At 45.0% G+C, this 24,683-nt stretch overlaps 1 protein-coding gene across 2 annotated transcripts in view; it reads left to right on the top strand.

Annotated features, from left to right (window-relative positions):
* Positions 1 to 24,683, top strand: part of LOC138261646 (uncharacterized) — a 502,166-nt gene that overhangs the window by 112,368 nt on the left and 365,115 nt on the right. For both annotated transcript variants that reach the window (XM_069210810.1, XM_069210811.1), the window contains exon 5: positions 13,661 to 13,881. In XM_069210810.1, coding sequence (XP_069066911.1) covers positions 13,661 to 13,881 — 221 coding nt within the window. The remainder of the gene's footprint in view (positions 1 to 13,660; positions 13,882 to 24,683) is intronic.

The raw sequence follows: 24,683 nt of genomic DNA, 5'->3' as shown, positions 1-24,683 counted from the left end.
TTTCACCAGCACATTCACCTCTGCATTCTCCCCAAAGAACTGTTTCTCCTCTTGCTACACCCACTGCACAGTCACCCACACACACTGTGCAGTCGCATCAAGATACAGACCAGTGGGACCTGTATGATGACCCTGTGTCAGCCGGAGTGCTATCCGTCTAAACCCTCTCCACCTGAAGATAGCACCTCCTACACACAGGTTTTGGCTAGGGCTGCTGCTTTCCACAATGTGAGCATGCACACCGAACCACTAGAGGACGACTTCCTTTTTAATACCTTGTCCTCAACGCATACATCCTACCAAAGTCTACCAATGCTCCCAGGCATGCTTAAACATGCCCAACAGATTTTTCAGGAGCCGGTCAAGGGAAGACCCATAACACCAAGGGTGGGGAAGAAATACAACCCACCACCGTCAGACCCACTATTTATCACCCAGCAGCTGCCCCCTGACTCTGTAGTGGTTAGCGCTGCGAGAAAGAGGGCCAACTCAGTCATCTGGAGATGCACCCCCTCCAGATAAGGAGAGCAAACAGTTTGATGCAGCAGGAAAGAGGGTAGCGTCACAAGCAGCCAATTAGTGGTGCATAGCGACCTCTCAGGCCCTCCTCGCAAGATATGACAGAGCTCATTGAGATGAGATGAGTGACATCATCCAACATCTCCCCAAAGAATACCAAAAAAGAGCTCAGCAGGTAGTAGAGGAGGGACAATCTATAACTAATAATCAAATATGGTCTGCATTGGATTCAGCCGATACTGCAGCAAGAACAGTAAACACTGCAGTGACAATTCGACGCCATGCATGGCTTAGATCATCAGGTTTTAAACCAGAGATTCAACAGGCGATCCTCAAAATACCATTGAACCAGCAACAGCTTTTGGGCACACAAGTGGACACAACAATAGAGAAGATGAAAAAGGGTACAGATACAGCCAAAGCACTGGGAGCGCTTTACTCATCCCAATACAGAGGGCCATTTAGGAAACCGCAGTATGGGGGGGTTTCAGGCTACAGCCATCAGAACCATCTACCTCACAGACAAAACCCTCATACCAATCCCAGTACCAAAGAGGAGGGTTTCGAGGGTCCTTCAGAGGGCAATTCCCCAAATCCAGGGGAAAATGGCAAACTACAAAAGAGGCCACTAGCAACAAGCAGTGACTTCGCCATCACCTTCACACAACACACAACCCCTATGGTAGAAAGACTGGAAATGTTCCATAGTCAATGGTCAAACATAACAACAGACTCATGGGTAATACCAATTATCCACCATGGTTATTGCATAGAATTCACACATTTTCCTCCAGATATTCCCCCAAAAGCGCACAAACTATCGTCGCAACATCTAACAATGTTACAAACAGAAGTGCAGGCACTATTAACAAAACAAGCCATAGAACTAGTACCTCATCAACAAAAAGGAATAGGGGTCTTTTCTCTGTACTTCCTTATTCAGGACTCTCAACCTATACATCAAATCAGAACACTTTTATATGGTGACACTACAAGATGTAGTCCCATTACTGAAACAGGGGGAATACATGTCAACACTGGATTTAAAAGATGCGTATTTTCACATACCCATCCATCCATCTCACAGAAAATACCTGAGGTTTGTTATATAGGGAAAACCTTATCAATTCAAGGTGTTACCCTTCGGGATAACAACAGCCCCCAGAGTATTTACAAAATGCCTTGCCTTAGTAGCAGCATACATAATGAGACAACACATGCATGTATTCCCATATCTGGACGATTGGCTAATAAAGGCCAACACTCAGAAGCAGTGTCAACATCACCCACGTTACATAATAGATACCCTACACACACTGGGGTATTCAATAAATTACCAAAAATCACACTTGCAACCATCCCAAATTCAGCAATACTTGGGGGCTACACTCAACACTCAAAAAGTGATTGCAAGTCCAAGCCCACAAAGGGTACAATCATTCCACACCTTGGTACCAAAGATACAACCAAATCAGCATTACACAGTCAGATTTGTAATGAAACTCCTAGGCATGATGGCATCATGCATCGCAATTGTCCCGAACGCACGCATGAACATGCAGCCCTTACAAGAGTGTCTTGCAAAACAGTGGTCTCAGGCACAGGGTCCATCTCCAAGATCTAGTGTTGATAGACCGCCAAACACACTATTCGCTTCAGTGGTGGAACCCTATAAATTTAAACAAAGGGCGGCCTTTTAAAGACCCTGTGCCTCACGCCATTCTCAGAACAGATGCATCAATGATTGGGTGGGGAGCACACCTCAACAATCAGTCTACAAGGACAGTGGGACAACAAGCAAAAACAGCTACACATAAATCACTTAGAGCTGCTAGCAGTCTTCCTAGCACTAAAAGCCTTTCAACCTCTTCTGGCTCACAAACAAATTCTTGTCAAAAAAGACAATATGACAACAATGTACTACTTAAACAAACAGGGGGGAAAACACTCATCACAACTTTGCCTCCTAGCACAAAAAACTTGGCATTGGGCAATTCTCAACAATATTCGTCTAATATCTCAATACATCCCAGGGATTCACAATCAATTAGCGGACAATCTCAGTCGGGATCACCAGCAAACTCATGAGTGGGAAATACATCCCCAGGTACTCCAAAAACACTTTCGCCAGTGGGGGACACCAGACATAGATCTGTTCGCCACAAAACGCAAAATGCCAAAACTTTGCGTCCAGGTACCCACACCCTCATTCCAAAGGCAATGCCCTATGGATCAATTGGTCAGGGATATTTGCTTACGCTTTTCCCACTCTCCCACATTCCTTTTATAGTAAACAAACTGCGTCAAAACAAACTCAAACTAATACTCCTAGCACCAACTGTGGTACACCACACTGTTGGGCCTATCAGTAGTACCTCACGTCAAGCTTCCAAACAGACCAAATCTGTTAACGCAGCACAAACAACAGATCAGACACCCCAATTGAGCAATGCTCAATCTAGCAATCTGGCTCCTGAAGTCTTAGAGTTTGGATATCTAAATCTTCCAAACAAGTGTATGGAAGTCATTAAACAGGCAAGAAAACCTACCACCAGGCATTAATGGAAAAGATTTGTCTTCTACTGCCAAGCATAACACATCACACCATTGGATGCGTCCATACAAGACATCGTAGGCTATTTACTACACCTACAAAAAGCAAATCTAGCTTTTTCATCCATCAAAATACACCTCACTGCAATTTTGGCTTATTTGCAAAATAAACACCCAAAATCCCTATTTAGAATACCAGTTATTAAAGCCTTCACAGAAGGACTAAAACGGATCATACCTCCAAGAACTCCACCAGTACCTTTGCGGAATCTTAATATTGTACTTACACGACTCATGGGCCCACCTTTTGAACCCATGCATTCTTGTCATATCCAATTCTTAACGTGGAAAGTGGCATTTCTGATGGATACAACTACCTGTGGATTCCTCACCTTATGAATTCGATCCCTGCGCCAGCATCCGACGGAAAGTCTTCTTCCTAGCTGTCTACGTCGACGAGGACGTCATAATGGCACGGCTCCACGTGACTCCGTCTGACGTCAGCGTGCCAATAAGAGGTCCCCGTCGGCGTACTAACGTCAGTTTTTCCTTTTTCCGTGTATTCGACTTCAACGGTTTTCTTCCTGGCCCGTTGGTTACTGTAGCGATCTTGTGAAGTTACAATGTCGCCTCCGAAGAAGTCCGGTTTTAAGCTGTGTAGGGAATGTGGGGGTCGGATGTCAGTGACCGACCCCCATTCGGATTGTATTTGGTGTTTGAGCTCTTAGCATGATGTGGAAGGCTGTTCTTCGTGCCAGAGCATGAATCCGAAAGCTCTGAAGGAACGAGAAGCGAAGCTCTTCTTGGCCAAGGCAAAGAAGAAGGAACACAAGAAGGTTTCTTCCCATGCTTCTCCCAAAAAACATAAGAAGCGGCGTCATCATGACTCTCGGCGCCGTCATTACTCTCGGCGCCGTTCGGAGCGGAGCCGATCTTGGAGTCGTTCGAGGTCGAGGTCTCGTTGGTCACGGTGCCAGAAGACGTGGGAGATGAGTCCTACGGTCACGCCTCAGCCGGAGAGTCCGAGGTTGTCACCCGTGCCTTCAGTCTATGAGGTCACTCAAGATAGTCCTCATTTTTCACTGGTGCCGAGGGATCCTGATGTTGCCCAGACGTCTACACAGCAGTACCCAGCGTTCACGACTCCAGGGACGGATCCGGCCGCATTTTTGAATGCGATGTATGCTGTGTTTCAAGCCATGGCCCCTGCTGGTGCACCGGCGGGTCCCACGGGGCCATTGGCATTCAATTTGGGCTCGCCGGCGACATACAGGGCTGCTCCATTCATGCCCTTCTGCCCTTCAGAGACTGGTGGTCCGGCGCCGGGGGTTTCCCCTGGCAGGAGTCCTTCCCTTGGGACTGTGGATCCGTCGGCTTCTCGTCCGACTCCTTCTCCGCGCCATCCAACGTCTTTGGTGGCCTCATCCAGACCGGCTCCATCTCCTTCTGCGCATTCAGCGTCGAGGAGGTCATCGGCCGACTTCGGGTCGGCGCCGGTTGAATCCAGGGGTCTTCCGGAACCAACTCCAGGTTTGAGGTCATCGGCGTCGATGGAGTCCTTGTCGATGCCGGCTCTGGAGACCCATTTAAGATCTCGGAGGATGGCGTTGAGGCTTTTGGAGGAAGAGGAGTACAGAAGGCTTGAGGAAGGTGAGATAGAGCCTTCTGATGATTTTCAAGGACTTGCCACTGCAAGTGGCTTGGATACTTCCCCGGAGTGGGACATTGCTTCTCCGGGGGAGTTTACTGAGGAGGCCTCCTCTTTCCATGCTGTGGTGAGGAAGGCGGCTGACTATCTAGATTTGCCTTTGTCCTCGGCAGAAGTCAAGACTAACTTCCTCACGGAGGTTCTTCATCCTTCTTCCTCCAGTGCTGACCCCTTGTTGCCTTTTAATGAGGCGTTTACTGAGCCTATTATGGACCTGTGGAGAAAGCCGGTGACATCTCCTGCGGTGAACAGGGCAGTGGCGAGAAGGCATAGGAGTGCCCCAGGAGATCCATCATTCCTATCTCGTCACCCGACTCCGGAGAGTTTGGTGGTTCAGGCATCATGTTCTGCGAAATCTGCCCCTGGTACATTCCCTGGTGTTCCAACAGACAGAGAATCCAAGAGGATGGAGCAATCCTCGAAGAAAATGTTCTCTTCTTGTAGCATGGCCCTGAAAGCTACCAATTCCACTTGTGTGCTAGGCAGATACATTCATGCCCTGATGGACTCTGCGAAGGAGATGGCAAAAGATCTGCCACAGTAAGTGCGGAAATCTTTTGGGGCCCTTTTCTTGGACGCGCAAGCTGCTGCACAGCAGATTATTCAATCTGGCCTGGATACTACGGATTCTATAGCCAGGGCCATGGGAACATCGGTGGCTACGAGAAGGCATGCCTGGCTAAGGTCTTCGGGTTTCTCGTCAGATGTACAGTCCACGTTAATGGACCTTCCATTTGATGGGGAAAAGCTGTTTGGGGACAAGGCAGATTCTGCCCTTGAACGGTTTAAGGACTGTCGGGCTACAGCGAAGTCCCTGGGTTTGCAGATCCCTTCTGCTACTATGTACAGGCCTTTTCGTAGGTTTCGAGGATTTGCTAGAGGCTCTGCCTTTCGTAGGTCTCAATCGTATGCCTAACAACCTGCCAACCCGCCCTATTGTGCCTTCAGGGGGCGAGGTAGGTGCAGGGCTAGAGGTCCAGCCCAGCAGCTCTCTTCTTCTTCATCCTCCTCGGTTGGACAGCAGCAGAAGCAGCCCTAGTTTTCCCCACTTTATCAGTCACACTTCTCCTGTAGGAGGAAGATTGAGTCTTTTTCTGCAGCAATGGAGGTCAATTACAACAGACTTGTGGGTGCTAGGAATTGTGGAAAAGGGCTATGCTCTCCCCTTTCAGGAGTTTCCTCCTCCCTTCCCTCCCCGTCCCTCCTTTTTGTTCAGAAGAACATCTTCCGTTGTTGCAACAGCAGGTTGTAGTCATGTTGGCAAAGGGCGCTATAGAGTTGGTACCATTGCAGGAAAGGGGGTCAGGGGTGTTATTCAAGGTATTTCCTGATTCCCAAGGTGGACGGTCGTCTAAGGCTGATCCTAGACTTGAGGATTTTGAATTTGTTCCTCAAACAGGAAAAATTCAAAATGCTGATCCTAGCGCAGGTGCTATTGGCGTTGAACGAAGGAGACTGGATGGTGTCTGACGATTTGCAGGACGCGTACTTTCATTTTCCCATAGTCAAGTCGCACAGGAAGTATCTCCGTTTTGTGGTCGGATCGCAGCATTACCAGTTCGCGGTCCTCCCGTTTGGTCCTCCTTCAGCACCCCGGGTCTTCACAAAGGTGATGGCAGTTGTTGCAGCACATCTAGAAAGAGGGAGGTAGCGGTTTTTCCCTACCTGGACGCAGTTGTTGTTCGATCTGGGTTTTTCAGTGAACGTACCCAAATCTCACCTGGAGCCCTCTCAACGCCTCCTGTTCATAGGGGCAGTATTGGACACGACAAGGATTCGGGCCTACCCCCCGCCTCAGCGGGTCCGGGACATTCAGGCACTGATTCCCTTGTTTCAAAGAGGAGCGGCAGTTGCATTCCTCAAAGTCTTATGCCTGCTAGGTCTGTTTGCTTCTTGAATTCTGTTGGTCACTCATGCTCGCTGGCATATGGGGGCTCTTCAGTGGTGTCTCTGCAGACAGTGGTTCCAGCACAAAGGGGATCTCAGGGATTCAATAAAGATCTCCAGGGACGCTGTAGCGGATCTTCATTGGTGGTCAGTGGACGGCAACCTTTCCCAAGGGAAACCGTTTTCACTACCACCTCCTGTGGCCACAGTGATATCAGATGCTTCCACTCTAGGGTGGGGAGCTCATCTGGGGGACCTGGAGATCAAGGGTCGTTGGTCTCCAGTGGAACAGATGTTGCATATCAATCTGTTGGAATTGCGGGCTGTACGTTTGGCGCTCAAGGCCTTCCTCCCTTCCCTTCGCGGTCAGTCAGTTCAGATCCTGACGGACAACACTACCGTGATGTGGTATATAAACAAGCAAGGAGGAGTGGGGTCGTATCTTCTTTGCCGAGAAGCCCTTCGACTCTGGTCCTGGGCTCAGGACCATCAGATTTGCTTGATAGCAAATCATTTGGCCGGAGTGTTGAATGTACGTGCGGACGTTCTCAGTCGTCACTTCTCATTAGATCACGAGTGGCGTCTCCATCCGGATGTAGTCCTCCACATCTTCGAGATGTGGGGTACTCCTCAGGTGGATTTATTTGCCACTCGGGAGAACGCGCATTGCGCGTTATTCGGCAGCCTCCAGTATCCGATGCAAGGGGCGTTGGGGGATGCGTTTCAGATGTCCTGGAACAGCCAGTTCCTTTACGCGTTTCCCCCCATACCCTTGATTCCTCAGGTTTTGAGGAAGGTTTGTCAAGACTGGGCCCAAATCATATTGGTGGCACCGGACTGGCCGAAAAGGGTATGGTATACAGACCTACTTCAACTCTCTCAGTGCCCTCCGCTCCGTCTCCCGCTCAGGGCAGATCTCCTCTCTCAATCGCAGGGGCAGGTTCTACACCCCCCACCTCCAGAGCCTGCACCTTCATGCTTGGAGATTGAACAGGGCAACCTGAGTTCTTTTTCTCTCCCACCGGATGTAGTGGATGTTATACTATCGTCCAGGCGACACTCCACTAAGTCTATTTATGCCGGAAGGTGGGCAAAATTTGTGTTGTGGTGTGGAGAGAACCAAAAAGATCCTTTTAAAGGCCCATCTTTCAGATGTAATTTTGTTTGTTCTCAGTTTGGCGAAGAAAGGCTGTGCTATAGCTACAGTTAAGGGTTATTTGGCAGCTCTGTCGGCGTTTCTTTGCCTTCCGGATCAGCCATCTTTATTCAAGTCTCCCATCGTACATAGGTTCCTTAAGGGTTTGGTGAATAGATTTCCTCCTACTCCTTTTCACATGCCTCAGTGGGACTTAAATCTTGTTTTAACATTTTTAATGGGTTCGCCTTTCGAGCCCATGCATTCATGTTCATTGAGATATTTAGCCTTCAAGACTTTTTCTTGATCGCGAATACTTCTGCTAGAAGGATTGGTGAGCTTCAGGCGCTCTCCGTTAAGCCTCCTTTCACTGTGTTTTTCCCTGATAAAGTGGTTCTAAAAACCAGGGCTGCTTTTCTGCCGAAAGTTGTCACCCCTTTTCATTAAGGGCAGAATATCACTCTTCCTGCTTTTTACCCTCCTCCCCACCCGTCTAAAGAAGAAGAGAGACTCCATAGGTTGGATCCTAGGAGGGCCCTGAGTTTTTATCTCAAAAGAACTAAAGACTTTCGTTTGGATGAGCAACTATTTGTTGGGTATGCTGGTCAACAGAAAGGCAGAGCTGTACAGAAAAGGACACTCTCCAGGTGGGTCATCTTGTGTATCAAGATCTGTTACTCTTTGGCAAAAAAGGCCCCTCCTGAAGGTATCAGGGCCCACTCTACTAGAGCTAAATCTGCATCCTCGGCTCTGGCGAGGGGAGTTCCATTGGTAGACATATGTAAAGCGGCAACTTGGGCATCCCTCCATACTTTCGTGAAACATTACTGTTTAGACTCTGAGATGAGGAGGAACGGTCACTTTGCTCGCTCGGTATTGCAAGATTTCTTAGTGTAATCGGGTGGGCACCCACCACCGAGTGCGGTACTGTTGGGGACTCTATTCATAAGGTGAGGAATCCACAGGTAGTTGTATCCATCAGAAGAACAAGTTACTTACCTTCGGTAACGTTTTTTCTGGTGGATACACTGACTACCTGTGGATTCCTCACGGTCCCTCCCGCCTCCCCGTTGCCTACCTGGTTACACTCTTATCTTGCAGTTTTTAGCTTTATATTTATATAAATGAAAGCGTGTGTGTGTGTGTGTATATATGTATGTATGTATATGTATATGTGTGTGTATATGTATATGTGTGTATATATATATATATATATATATATATATATATATATATATATATATATATATAGTGATCTTTCTCTATTTATTTTGTATATTTATGTATCCCAGCTTTCAATAAGAATGGATTATTTAAATGATCAAGGTTTTTGTGTGTGTATATCTTTCTATATTATTTATAAATTTTCATGGTCGGTTTACTCCTATTTGCTTTGGAGGCACGAAAAAAGTGAGGTGAAACTGACGTTAGTACGCCGACGGGGACCTCTTATTGGCACGCTGACGTCAGACGGAGTCACGTGGAGCCGTGCCATTATGACGTCCTCGTCGACGTAGACAGCTAGGAAGAAGACTTTCCGTCGGATGCTGGCGCAGGGATCGAATTCATAAGGTGAGGAATCCACAGGTAGTCTGTGTATCCACCAGAAAAAGCGTTACCGAAGGTAAGAAACTTGTTCTTCTAGTAGCAATCACTTAATTACGAAGAGCTAGTGAAATACAGGCTTTCACTATTGAGGAACCCTTTATACAAGTACACAAACATAAAGTTGTTCTCCGCACAAATCCAAAATTTCTACCAAAGGTCATTTCACCGTTTCATTTAAACCAAACCTTGGAACTCCCAGTCTTCTTCCCAAAGCCAGACTCAGTGGCAGAAAGAGCACTGCATGCATTAGATATAAAAAGAGCTCTAATGTACTATATAGACAGAACAAAACCATTTCGTAAAACTAAACAGTTGTTCGTCGCATTCCAGAAACCCCATGCTGGTAACCCTATATCCAAACAAGGCATAGCCATATGGATAGTGAAATGTATACAAACGTGTTACCTCAAAGCTAAAAGAGACTTACCCATTACACCAAAGGCACACTCCACTAGAAAGAAAGGAGCAACAATGGCCTTTCTAGGTAATATACCAATGACCGAGATTTGTAAGGCAACCACTTGGTCTACACCTCATACCTTTACTAAACATTACTTTGCAGATGTGTTAGCAACACAACAAGCCACAGTAGGACAGGCTGTACTAAGAACATTATTTCAAACAACTTCAACTCCTACAGGCTGATCACCGCTTTTGGGAGGATTACTGCTTTGTAGTCTATGCACAGCATGTGTATGCGCAGCTACACATGCCATCGAACGGAAAATGTCACTTACCCACTGTACATCTGTTCGTGGCATGTTGCGCTGCAGATTCACATGCACCCTCCCACCTCCCCGGGAGCCTGTAGCCGTTTAAATTGCATTTAAATTGTATATATGTAAATAAATATTCCTTTACCACAAACTATGTACATACATATCCATTCCATTGCATGGACATCTTTAGTATCCTCATTCTACCACTCCTACCTCACCCTATGCGGTGAAAACAATCTAAGATGGAGTCGATGTCCATGTGTAATGGAGCCGAAAGGGAGGAGTCACTCGGTCCTGTGACTCGAAAAGACTTCTTAGAAGAAAAACAACTTGTAACATTCCGCGCCCAACACTAGATGGCAGGAACAGTGCACAGCATGTGAATCTGCAGCGCAACATGCCATGTTGGTGTTCACCCGTAAGGCACGATAAAACAAAAATAAGTGGGTGAAGCTGACACCGGCATGCCGCAAGGACTTCATATGGCTCCGATGATGTCAGAGTTGTGTGCAGAGACGTTCCATTGCAAAGTCCTCATCGACGTAGTGAGCTAGAAAGAAAAGATTTATGTCGACTGCTGACGCATTGGGAATATTCAAAAGGTGAGGAATACACAGGTACAATACTGTATGCGACAGAGCGTTACTGAAGGTAAGTAACTTGTTCTTCCACTCCTATATAATAATGTCTATGCAAATTCTGCCCACATAGGTAAATGTGTTACTTTATGACAGAGACTTATAGCCACAGATTCCTCACCTTAGGAATATTCTCCAAGCGTCATACTGGGTCAGGAAACATTTTCACCAATATGCGTAGGGCCTCTACCTCCCGCTATCAGTTCCTTTCTTTCTATGCCACCAGACGTGGATCTCATGCTCTCCTTATCTCTTAGAAACATTGTACAAGGGATGTCGCACCCAAAAGCTGTCCAGCTGGCTGTAAGGATGTTACTCACATGCTCTCTGGGATTCGCTGTGCCAGACAACCTTCACCCAATTCTGGCCTAAACAATTCAGGATGGTTGTGATGCAGCCAAGTTTTTAATTCGTTATTGTTTGGACAGCACTGATTTCATAGGGCGAGAAATTGGCGCCAGTGTTGCTCTTCAGTGCCATGTGTGACTGCGAGCCACTGGATTCTCTGGTGACATCCAGTTTTCCCTTTTGACAGGCTGTGCCTGTTCAGGGACAAGGCTGTTTCTGCTCTCAAGTGATTTTAGAGTAGGGCTGCTACTCCCTGTCTGGGTCTTTCGACCCCTACTCACCAATCACACTAGTTCCAACACTTCTTTTGGGTTTTGGACAGGGCACCCCTTACAGCCAGCCTATCCACCCCCACTCAGGGGATCCAGCACTTTTGTGATTGCGACAGAGGCCGAGCTGCCTACCATTCACACAGCAAAGGCCAGGGTGTTGCCCAGTCCACCCCTCCCCCAAACCCCAGGCTGCCGACCCTCTTTACATATGCCCCTAACTGAGCACAGCATCCAGTGGAAGGCAGAATCCTGCAGTTCTTTCCAGTCTGGCAGGCTGAGGTACGTCCTGCAGATATTTTGCTGGAATACCCTCTCCCATTAATCTCTTCCCCACCATACCTTTCACTATCCCACCCAGCAACTGTCAGAGGACCATCTCTCAATATTGTGGCAAGAAATACGAGCCCTTTTGGTCTAAGTGGCTGTCTAGAGAGTGCAGGCGCCAGAAGTTGGGCGTAGTTGTTATTCTTGGTACTTTCTGGTGCCCAAGAAGGATGGAGGCCTTCAGCCTGTATTGGATCTGCACCCTCTCAATGCCTCACCCGCGGGGTGCAGCTGCGTGGATTTTAAACAAAAGGGAACGGCCAAGTGGAGGCGGCGCGGGGCGGCGGTGCGAGGAGCGACCAAGGGTTTTGAGGGGCAAGTGAACAGTTCAGGCTGTCCTCTGTTTCTACTTTTTAACCTTGTGGCAGCCGTCTGAGAGAGATCAGTAACCTACAATTTTATGCCAGAAGTCTGATTTACTAAAGTGGTAGTTCAACTGCTTTCTGGTAATTCTGGATCGTTCACCTTGGCATCTCTTTTGTGCAATCTAATTCAACCTTCCCGAGCTGACCGGTTTATTTACTGTCCATGGTCTTACACAGAGCACTGCTTAACCAACTCATTCTGGTTGCATCATTTCACCTTATTCTATTTGGCAGTATTTGTATCACACACCTCCTTCCATCACTCTGGGATGACCTTCGATGTGCTGAGGAATCTGGTGAACCGGTTGTGTGCCCCTAGTACACAAGCTGTCCAGGTCCATACAGCGCTTCTGCAACCTGGCCTCCAGTCCTTAGTTTGAAGTGAGCTCATTGCTGACCCATTCCCCATGTTTTTAACTGTGCAATTACGCCAAATGGTTGTCACTGTTTTGCACCTATTCCTGTATGCCTTGAGTTGTGATATTCCTCTTTGGCCCAACTCTACTTTTGTACACCGGTGTCACAGGCTTCACTCACTTCTCAGTGAGCCATGATATGTGACCTCCTTCCCCCTGGAGCCTAGTTATTCTGATACCCTCTTTGCCAGTTAGCAGAGTAGTTTAGAGCTTCAGAGAGACGGTTCTGCAATACTGTAGGTATGGCCACGGCCCTCTGGGTCTGAATTTTGCTTAGTTGCTTAGTGATCAGTTATGAAGTAGTATAATATTTTGTAGAGCTTGAACAGATGTCCTGAAAGTCTGTGATCCTTGTGAAAATTACCTGAATTGAAATTGTTTTGCATAAATGCAGTGTTTAATTGTGAGAAAATAGTGGTCAGAACTCATCCTTTTTTCATACTGAAAAACGTACCAGTTTTTACTTCCATCGCATTTGTCTACCTGTGTTCTATACAAATGCAACTTCAAATGTGCAGTTCTTCACAACCTGCATGTTCAGAGAGTTCTTAAGAGTCATTTGCATAAAAAACAAAAGTCTTCAGGAATTTCGGTAGGTGTATTGTCACCAGTGACTGATCAAGCAAAGGTAAGCGTGGTAGCAAAGTCCCAATTGCTTGCTAGATCTCAGGCATTACATCTCCATTATTTGTTTTTTCTTCATTGCATCATTTGTTTTTCTTTGTTGTTTTAACTTTACTATTGCTCAGGCCTAATGCTTCATGAATGATCTAACTGCAAGGTGTTTAATTATTTGTTTACTATCTTTGTTGCACACCATTCAGTGCAGTTACTGTGCTGGAGGGCTGTGTAGTAATTTCTCAACAAACATTTAGGGCAATACATAAGTCTCCAAAAATAGTTTTAAGCAGACACTGTTTGTGACCATAGTTTGAGTAACTCAGACTTGTTTCCGAGTTAATGCTCCTTATTGCGAGATATATATATATATATATATATATATGAATACTGGTAACTGCAGAGATGCACACCTTCCATGAGTGTTCTTCTCCGATTGTTATTGAGACCTGCCAAGAATAATAGTTCTTAGATTGAGTTTGATTTCTGCTTTTCAGTGCTTCGGAGTTGGATGGATCGGTTTCTAAGCACGTCTTTCTTGTCTCTACAGGGAAAGAGGCACGATACAGCAGAAAGCACAATTTTGTGGACAGTGCCAGCCAATTGGACAGCAGACAAATCCTCACCCCGGTGACTGACTATTCTGACCTCATCACCTCCCTAGACCTGGCCCCTCAGACTAAGAAGATTATGAGGTACCGAGAGACTGGAGTTGTGGACAAGCTACTATCTCTGCCAGCACAGCCTTTGTGGAATCAACGACTGCAACAGGTACGGGACGTGGTGTCATAAGTGAATAAGATTAATTAACAAATACAGAGCAACTGCAGGGTATCCAATGTCTGTTTTTCAAATGTAGTGGTAGTGTGACCAAAAATGGCAGAAACGTAAGGGTTAAGCAGGTGTGGCTGAAAACGAGCAGTGCGCATTGTAGAAAGTTGGGTAAGAGTAAGCAAAGTTCATACAGAGGGTCCACTGAGAAGGGATACCAGTCTGGAATAAAGGATTGGACTAGTGGGCTGGAACACAAATATCTAGTGGGGGATAGACATATGGCTATGATATGGGATATCCAAGTGAGCCACTAGGCCATAAATGATGCTAGGTTACTGGAAGGCATAAGGGGGTACAAAGAGAGCAATGATTAGCTAGTGAGGAAAATGTAAGCGATTAACAACAGGCTGATAAGGGACTAAAGTGCCAAGTTTAATAGGTTTTCTGGAGTGAGTTATTAGACCCATAAAAGAGGCTGCTTGTTTTATCCTAGCAGTGAGTCCTGAAACACATGCTCACCCTGTCTGCAAAAAAGAAAGAAGAGATAGGGCGGCCTTACAAGGATACTAGAAAAGGGCCCATGTATGACAAACTTTCTTCTCCATCTTACCTTTATGTCTGCCGGCGGCCACAAAACTACCAATAGCAAGGTACACAATCAGTTACAAAATCAGCTGTCCCAACTATTGTCAGTTCTTGCAGCATCACCCACACTTAGGCTTGGTGTGATGAGTAATTCAGTCTCTTTTTTTTTTTTTCACTATTAGGGGATCAGCATACCTCTAGTACATTAATAGACATATTTAAGTTATAGAAGTGTAAAATCAAATTAGTACTAGAAAAGGACTGTGTTCGAGGTTTACTATTCACTAAGTAAATTGCTAGATTTGCCGAAAGACTAGTGTCTGAAAATGTTGATAGAACAGAATTTCTGATGCTTCTGAGACTTGCATCAAGGGTTGCAATTTGCCCATGCCTTGCACCTAGTAAACAATCTGACATTACAAGTCTCTGAAGGGCCTGACCCCAAGAATCTCTCTTGATCTCGTTCTGACCCTGGCGGCAAAGTGGCGTCTATTGTGCCCTGGACATGATCACACACAGCTGCCTTTAGGTGCTACCCTTGCAGTTTCACATGTATAAGGGTGCACTTGGCATAAGCAAATGTTGGTCACAGACCCTCACGGGTCAGACCAAGTAGCCTGCATTCATGGCACGTAACTATGGCTTAATCTTCTTCCTCTGAGCCTATTCCGAACCTCAAACTGCTCTGATTTACCTGGGCAATCTTTGACTCCATAGCAGATGGTGGTCTTAAATGAGGCCATAGAGCAAATATTTATTTTGCCTCAATCTCCATCAAGTGTACCTTCTGGCCCCATACAGTAGTCTTGCCATCCAGTTGCATTTCTGCCAGCAGCGCTCCCTCCGTGCCACCCGATGCTACTCCGTGTGCACTTGCTGAGCTATTGGTGCTGGCTCAGTTTCAGCACCTTAGCTGAAGGTCTTACTAGTTGTTCCCACATCACTACATCCATGGGCCTAGCCACATAGATAACAATTCCAGATGCTTATGTAAGAGTCCACTCACGGTTGTGCTAAGTCAGTACCACATTCTGGTGCTTCACTTACTCAGCATCTATGTTTTGCAATGATAAAAGCCATTTACAGCTCTAATTGAGATGTCTTCCAGACACCTATTATAGTTCTGCATGACAATAAGAAGGAAAGCAACTTACTCACTCGACAGTATACTAACACTGATCTCTACCAAGACTTACAGAAAGCCAGTGCCCCTGACACCTATCCTGATCCTGCCCTTGAGCCCCCTTTGAGGCTTCCTGTTGAATAGAGTGTTTCCTTTGCAGTAGTCATTAGAAGAATTGTGGAAGTCTTGGAGCTCCCTCTTTCCGTCAGAGGAGACAAAAGGGCCACAGTAGGTCCTTCTTCGCTTTTTGTCAACTGCAGGTTTGAACTATGTTGATGTTTCTGAAAGAAAGGAACAGACAAGTTATGACCCACACAATTCCCCCAACTTCCACTTTCAAGAAAAATAAACCTTGTCATGTAAATTGGTAGAAAATATGAGCAGTCTCTTGCTCATGTATGCCTAAAGTTATTATGCTTTCTCCTAAGCACTATTCAAACGAATACATGAAGATAAAAATTAAAAACATACTATCAAAACACAGTCAATGTAATGCATGTGTCTACACATTATCACACAGTAATGAAAATAAGTGCATCAGATATTGCAAATGTATAGCCATGTTTATGGCATAAGCAATTCACACCAGTAGCCTTAAAAAGTTAATCCCAGGGTAAAAGTCTTCCATCATGTATTAGTTGGCCCCATCTATGTATTTCAGCTGCCTTCATAGGAGTTGCCAATTTATCTTTCACACACTCTGGGGTTTCCAGGGATTCCCAAATGAGAGCATATTCATTAGATCAGTATCTTTTATTTGAGCCCATAGTATGGCAGCTGCCTGCAGTATTTCCAGCCTTACCTTCTTGAAGAATTTCTTGTCCCCAAACCTTTATAGGAAGGTGTATTACCACCTCTGGTATACTTTAGCATTGCCTTAATTAAATAAAGATCTGATCTCAGATCAATCTGGGTTGTTATGTAACTTTCTGAAGTTTTTTAATGGGAAAGACCAATCATCATATTGAGTGTCAGGTAGAGCTACACCACCCCTTGTCTTGTTTTATGTAGGGCTTCTACCCGGATATCCTTTCTCCTTCCGAGGCCCAGATAAGGCTGTTGATTCTGCCTGGAATTTTTTTTTAACCACTCTTTCCTAAAAGACAAGGATATAGTATTGAAGAGAAAAGTTAATTGGGGCATGATGAACATTTTAACCAGATTTGTTCTTCGAACAAATTATTAATGGGAGGGGAGTCCAGTTCTTTAACAGTTTGCTTGTCTCTTCAAGGCTTTTTAGAGGTTTCTTTCTGCTGTTTTACCTAGATCTTCTATAATCCTGATTGTAAGATTCTAAGATTTCTCATCTGGTCCCTGATTTGCGTGTTCTCTCTGGGCAGGTTCCTAAACATTATCTTTGTTTTTAAGAGTTCACCAGATACCCTGAACCCTCCCCCCCAAAAAAAAACTTGTGTCAGTTGCTTAATAACAAGCATGTTTGTATGTAGAATTGTTATGTAGATCATAAGGTCATCAGCACAAGTGAAAACTTTTTTTCCAGCCATTATATGTAAAATAGAGGTCACCTTCTTAAGTTTACATACCAGAGGTTCAACAAATAGGCTGAACAATAATGGTGATAATAGGCATCCTTGCCTCTTGCCTGTTGATATTTTGAGTGCCAATTTTAACCTCCTATTTGTATGATTCTTGCAGATGGATCTTTGTAATTAGTTGAATTGTTTTGCAAAATTGTTCTCCTAGGTTATTGTATCTCAGTATTGTACTCAGACACTTCCAGTTGACCTTATCAGAGGCTTTAGTTGCGTCCATCATCAAGAACTGCTAATGGGATCCTAAAGGTAGTGGCAAGATCCATAGTGCCAGTGCCAGTTAATCCATGGGTCAAGTCGCGTAGGTATCTTCCACGCAGAAAGCCCTTTTGATCGCCATGTATCGGACAACCAACTAATTTGTTTAGCATTTTTGATAAAACGTTAGCAAAGATTTTATAATTGCTGTTCAGAAGGGATATAGGTTTGTGCGACAACTTGAGACACGGCTTTTCTCACGTTTCCGAATTTGTGTAATTGCTGCTTCTTCCCAGGATGGTGGTTGTGCAGCCCCATTCTTGAAGATTTCCCCGAGTAGTCTGGCCATCATGGGTGTTATTTCTCCTCCCAGTATTTTATAGACTTCATTTGAGAGTCCATCGGGGCCTGCTGCTTTACCTATCTTACTGGACACAACTGCCAGCATGACTTAGTTTTGTTTAATGCCTTCGTTTAAAGCTACCTTTTGTGCATTAGGGAGTTTTTTGGTAGGTCCGTATCTAAACATTTGTTGACCATTTTTCTGGGCGTTTTCAGACTTTTTGAGGACATCTTTCCGAAAATGTTGATGAAGGACTTTTCTGTATCCCTACTGCTTGTTACCAGCGCCCCAGTCGTGTTCTCTTAATACATTTCTGGATTGGTCAGTTTTTGTTTTCCAGGCTAGTCGCTTTCCACAATTCTCCCCTTGTTCGAAGTGAAGTAGCTTGCTTACCTCCCATCTTTTCTTTACTCTAACTTTAATTAGTGTGGTAAGCTCATTTCTCTCCTCTTGTAGTTTGGTTTCTAGCGATGTTTTCTCACTAATTTTTAACCGCTGCTCTAGCAGTTGTTCCTCTACATTGTTATTTCAGACTCTACCTGATTTATTTTTTATATATTCTAATTTTATGTCGAGCTGCACTTGATATCTATTTTATTCAGCTTTTAAAGGAGTCCCATAATATTTTTAGAGAATCTGACCTTTGTTAATTTTAAAGAATACCCCTTTGTCGCAGGGCATGATTTGGTCGAATGATCAGGTGCAATCTTGAGTCCATATCTTTGGTTCGATGGGATGGGATGGGATGGGATGGGATGGGATGGGATGGGATGGGACTCGAAATGGTCATATGTGCTGGTACATGTTTACTGTCATGAATTTCCTCAGTTATGGAATGGTTGGTTAAGAAATAGCCAATATTTTTTAATCTGAAATGTGTACCCCCATTTCTTTCCAGCCCTTTTTCTCCTTAGGTCACTCAGTCCTAACCGTGACATGTTTTTTATCGTACGATTGCATTTTTGGGGCGTTAATAGACTTTTTGTTGGAGGATTTATCAAGTGTGTTGTCCAATAGTACTCTGAAATCTCTTGCTATTATTACTGGGGAAGAGAAGTTTAGTAGATTAGAAAAGACAGTCTCTAAAGGTTCAGTGTTGTTGACATTTCAGCTATAGTACCCTACTAGAGTATAACTTTTATCAAATAATTATAAGTTGGTAAATAGCCACCCTCCTGTCTTGTCGGAGATGTTTTTTTTTCATGGTTGCTTCTCTGTATTTTTGTTTAAATGGCCACTCCCTTGGTACAGCAGTTCTGATCAGTGCAGATCACTTGCTGAATCCAAATTTGGCTTTTAAACAGGTCCAGGCATTCATTTTAAGTCTGGTATGTCTCTTGTAGTATTATGATGTGTGTTTGCAAGTCTCTTAAATATTGTAGAATTGTTGCTTGTCTGTCATTTGTTTGTGACCCATTTACATTCCACCACAGAATTTGTATTTGCACTATTTTCAGTTAAGCCCATGAATTTATGTTTTTGAAGGGAAAAGGGAGAGAACCAAACCATTAATCTATTAGAAACAGGTTTGTGGGTAAACTAATAGGTGGTCTGACTAAAAATAGGTGAAGAGAGAAGGCCGGAACAAAGCATAATTAGTGCGGTCGAGATTTAAAACTGGTTTCGGGGCATTACCTTCTGTTTTTGGAATAGATTTTATTAATTTTGAGTTGAGACACTGTCTCAATAACAGCAGAAACAATTATACTCTGATATAACAGGGAAAACTGGCTACGGTGAAATTAGTCACAGTTCTTCTGTTTTCTCTCACCCACCTCTCATAAGTGTTACATGTCACATAAGTTGTATCATTCCAAGATTTTTCTCAACAACACATCTCCAGTCCAGGGGACCGTTCCCTCGACCATGTGGCTTAAGGTGCACAACTCAGTTGGGCAGTTTAGGGGAGGGGGGTGGAATGGGTGCAGGGGGCGGAACGGGTAGGGAGTTTTTCTCTGACTCCTTGGATGTGAATCCAGTTCTCATACTTTTTTGTAGTTGATGTCTAATCCCCCTCCCATTATTTCTCAAATTTGTGAGGGCAGCCCCTCCACTCGTGCACCATTCTCTCAGATATCCATACCGCTTTCTCATTCTTGCAGATCCAGGATTAGCACGTTTTCCCCATTTCCTTGAAATGTCCCTTTTAGCAAGCACAAAGCCTAAATTGATGAGTAGTCTCTTGTAGGAGGTGGCTGCTGACTTCCTCCTTATTCCCAGATTGGCCAGTGGGGCTTGAATTTCAAAAGCCATTCCTGTGGGCTCTTCCAGTCTGTGTGTCACCCCTTCCCTGAATGGTCAGAGTCTGGGGTATTCCCATAAGATGTCTGTAAAGGTCCTCTTTGGTCCACACTGTCTCTGACATGTCATCCCTTGTACCTATTTTAAATAGTTGTGTCCTGGTGTAGTATATCCTATGTTGTATCCTGAGTTGGATTAGGTGGGAAAATGCTTTTATGGCCACCTCGCTAAAGAATTATAGGACATCTTTCCAGTTGTCATCGGTCATCTCCTCCAAGTCATTTTGCCAGCGAGCCCTAAGTCGCTCAAGGTCTCTCTGTGTATTCGCATTAGAGTGTTGTATGTAAGTGAAATAGCTTTCATCCTCCAATAACCATCCAGAAGTCTCTTCTCCAGCGGAGAATCATCCTGGGTTTCTTCATTGTGTGGTATTGTCTCCTGCAGTACAACACATTTTTTTTGGGTGGTTTTCTTTGTTTTTATTCCAACGAATTGTAAACATTTGACATATAGTAAATGTTGTCACATTGTCTATGCTTATCGTACACATTCCAAGGGGGAAGGCAGTAATTACTCCTGACGGATTAATGGTGTGTAGCATCCACACAATAACATTTGTCTCTTATTTCACTAACATGTGGTTGATGGTATGTGGAAGGACAGTGAGTTGCGGATAATGCATATGTCTCAGGGGATCAGAGTACTGGGTAGAACCAGGAAAGGTGGGCTTACTATCTCTGAACATATTGTTGCAGAGTGGTGTGTAGGTTGTTACTATGGAGTTTGCAGGGGTGCAGGCAGGAGGTGAATTAAATGGGAACATCTGTACTGGTTGCATGGGAAGGAAGGTAGGGGCCTCCCAAGGGGCAATGCGGGTCTTTGCAGTGTGTTGTGCAGTGAGAGATAATATGTAGGGATCACAGAAGTAAGCTGAGCTGTCTGCTTCTATAGGTGACATACCTTATGGTGGCCTAGTATTACTGCGGGAAGCTGCTTGAAGTGTACAAGGATTGTCGCCCAGGGGTGTGAGATGCAGTGGTGACGGAGGCCCTGTACCTCATTACCATGTAAGGCCCCCTCTTATTTCGCTCCTCATTTAGCCACAGCTCCTCTCCAGGTCTCCACCGGGGACAGGGTGGGTGACAGCGAGTGTAGTGTAATTGTGTGAATCTCCAGTTGAAGTGCCACGGGTGCGAAGTGGGATCGTACATTTGAAGACGCCTAGGGCACTGGCCTCCCATGTTTTCAAGTCGGGTAGTTCCATCAATTCCTTCAGGATAACGTGTATTTCGAGCCAGTAAGCGTTGAGTGTGGGACAGGCCCAGAGCTTGTGCTGAAGGTCTGCCTCTTATTGAGGGCAGCGCGGACATGTAAGGTGTGCCGTGGGGTAGTATTTATTTAGATGGGCCGGTGTTAGATATGCTCTATGCAGAAGGTAAAACTGTATATTCTTAAAACTGAAATTACGTGAAACTCTCCTGGGGTGGAACAGCACTGTCTCCAATTCCCAGTCGCTCAGCTCTCTGCCCAAGTCTGCTTCCCAGTGGCGTCTAAGTGGGACTAAGGATACGCACAGTATGTAGAGTATGGCTTTATACAGCCATGTAATTAGGTGACGGCGGGAGCCCACAGTGTATAGTGTTTGTATGATGGGATGGTGCTGCGGCTCCGTCTCTTTTTGGACCCAAAGTGTCTGTATAGTGGTACAAAGCTGTCAATGAGTAAGAAATTGCCCCAGCGCTATAGTATTATTCTCCATAAGTTGATCAAATGTGAGTAATTAGCAATCTAGGTGTAGATACCCCACTAATGTAACTTTGTTCGCCGTCCAGGCTGCCAAATGGCGCAGCGTGCACGCCAAAAAATCAAAGACCTAGAAACAGAATTGGTGGCGCTAGAGGCTGACAGGACGACAGTGACCTTCCCATAATTTTTTTAAATAAAAATAGAAACCAAGAGAGAGGAATATAAGACTATGGTAGAAATGAGGTAATGAAAATTAATGTATCTTTCTAAACAGACACATGTATGAAGTGGGAAATAAGGTGGGCTAACTGCTTGCATGTTTGTATAGTAGAGATGAGAGCAGATGGATCAACCAAGTGTGCAAGACAACAGAGAAACTAGTGTCGGGTAACTGAATGCAGAAACTTTCACTTGAGGCAGCTATAACCAATTAGAACAAAAATAAAGTCAAACTGGCATAACTTGTGGAAGCTTAACAACACTCTGGAATACCCCAACTGTAGGTAAGATGGCGGAAGTCAGATCACTAGACTTTTAAACAGGGCCGGACTGTGAAACCAAAAAATCCTTAAAGAAACCTTAATACTTTCATCTCCCTCCATCTTTGTCTTTCCATCCATCCATCCATCCATCCATCCATTCTCTCTCCTCTTTTCCCTCTCTGGGGGCTTACACTCTACCCCTCCCTCTCTCTCTTGAAATCCCCCTGTGCCTGCAGTAATTAATCTTGGGGAGCAGGGAAAGAGACTGGAACCAGAAGTGAACCACAACTTTCAAGACAGGCCTCCAAGGGCTCCAGGCCACTTGGTAAATGCCTGGCAGCATAAAAAGTCTGTCTGGCTCTTCACAAGAAAGGCATTTCGTTCAGTATAATGGAATTTCCTGTTCACCTTTCCAAATAAATGGGATTGAAGCAGTGTTTATATCCTGGGTAAAATTACTGTACACAGTTCTGGCACAGGTTCTGTTGAACGGTCTGCTGTCCAAGCCATTTCCACTGACCAGGGGCACATGCCAACTCATTATTGTTGTGGAACCATTAACATGCTGGGTCTGAAAATAGCTGCTACTCAGGAGATTTTGATGGGTGATTGTATGGGATTTGAGAATGTCCTTATATATTACTTTATCACAGAGACCCTGGCATATCAGTTGGGAGACCCTCTGGATTTTTTTCAGTTTGCTTGCAAGGTCACTGGTTACTGCATTAACTAGGAGAAATTCACAATATTTCCTCTCACAAAGAGGTTACCAAAACGTCAACATATATTCTAGCGCCTAATGTCAGTATTTTGGCGTGTACCTCACTAGGGATGCCTAAGAACACTGTAGACTTGTAGACTCAACCTGAAAGAAATGGTAGATTCGGTACAGGCATGGATTACTGGTGAGGCCTCACAATATCGGTGTTGGGTAGGGCTGAATTATATAAGATTATGTCTCTGCCCTGGTATGTACATTATATTGTTTAAAGAGAAATATTACAAAACATTCTGTTTTGGGTACCATAGACCTATTTTTCGAGGACAGTCTAAATCCTTGGATTGCTTTTATGGGACAGGGAGACCCATATATGACCCAGACTAAATTATACCAAGGGATTTACAATGCTGGGATTGCACCCCTGTCTGTCCGACTATATTTCTGGGCCTCCTGGCTAGTAGTGCTTGGTGACTGGGTCTTTAAAAGCCCCAGTATGAGCCCACATATCGGATGGATAGTGTTGGAAATGGGGTCTCTGGTTGGCAGTCAGTTTGCACTCTCTCCAAGCAGGGACCCTCACTCTAGTCAGGGAAATGGAGATGCTCACTTAAGATAACCCTTGCTCACCCCCTTTGTAGCTTGGCACAAGCAGTCAGGCTTATCTCAAAGGCAATGTGTAAAGTATTTGTACCAACGCACACAGTAAAACACTACAAATATGGAATATGGACACCATACCAGTTTAGAAAAACAGCCAATATTTACCTGAATCAAACAAGACCAAAATGACAAAAATCCAACATACACAAAGTAAGTTATTAATTTTTAAAATAATAGATTCCCACTCCAGAGAATAAAATGGAAACGTTACACAAGTACTTGGTTTTCTTAAAAAAAATAAAGCAGCACAGGCGAGCGTGCGTTGAAAAAGCCAGTGATGTATCATTTTTTTCTCCCGCAAACGAGCGATGTGGTGATTCCTGGACGGGCACCTCCGGTCCACGCAGGTTCACAATGATTTTTGACTCCGAGTAATGATACGTATGCCACAGGATGATGGAAAACCATGCTATGTGGGATTTGCAGCATTATCAGCATCCGCAAGTGGGTGTTGGTTCGTTTCACCAACCGACATTCGGGTGATGTGTCTATTTCCCTGCTGTGATGCAGGAGGTGCGTCGAGTTCAGCCGCAAGGCAGGTGGTGCATTGTTTTTACAGCCACTTTGCAGGTTGTGCATCAAAATTTTCCCCACACCTCTTCCTGTATGTGGATTTCAGTCCTTGTTCTACCTGCTTCACTTTTCAAGAGCCCAGGGACTGGATAGGGTACCGCTTGACAAGGCAGGAGTCTCCGCAGAGAGTCCAGGTGCTCGCAGAGGAAGTCTTTGATTGCCCTGAGACTTCAAAACAGAAGGCAAGATCAGTCAAAGCCCTAGGAGACACTTCACAAGCAGGAATATACCACAAAGTCCAGTCTTTGTCCTCCTCCAGGAAGAAGCAGAAACTGCAGGCCTACCCAGCAAATCTCAGATAAAGAGGCAGTAGTCCTCCAGCTCTTCTCCTGGTGGACATTTCTTTTGAATGATTGAAGTAATCTAAAGTCTGGGGTTTTGGTTCTAATACTTTTACCACTTTCTGCCTTTGAAGTTGTCCAACTTCAAAGAAAAGTCTCTGTCTTACCTAGGCCTGTCTACAGACACATGCCAGGGGGTTGGAGACTGCTTTGTGTGAGGGCAAGCACAGCCCTTTCAGGTGTAAGTGGCCACTCCTCCCTCCGGCCTAGCCCAGATGGCCAATCAGGATATG

The sequence above is a fragment of the Pleurodeles waltl genome, chromosome 10 (genome assembly GCF_031143425.1).
Source record: "Pleurodeles waltl isolate 20211129_DDA chromosome 10, aPleWal1.hap1.20221129, whole genome shotgun sequence".
NCBI lineage: Eukaryota > Metazoa > Chordata > Amphibia > Caudata > Salamandridae > Pleurodeles > Pleurodeles waltl.
Note: the sequence above shows the minus strand (reverse complement) of the source record. Positions and strands in the feature narration are given on the sequence as shown.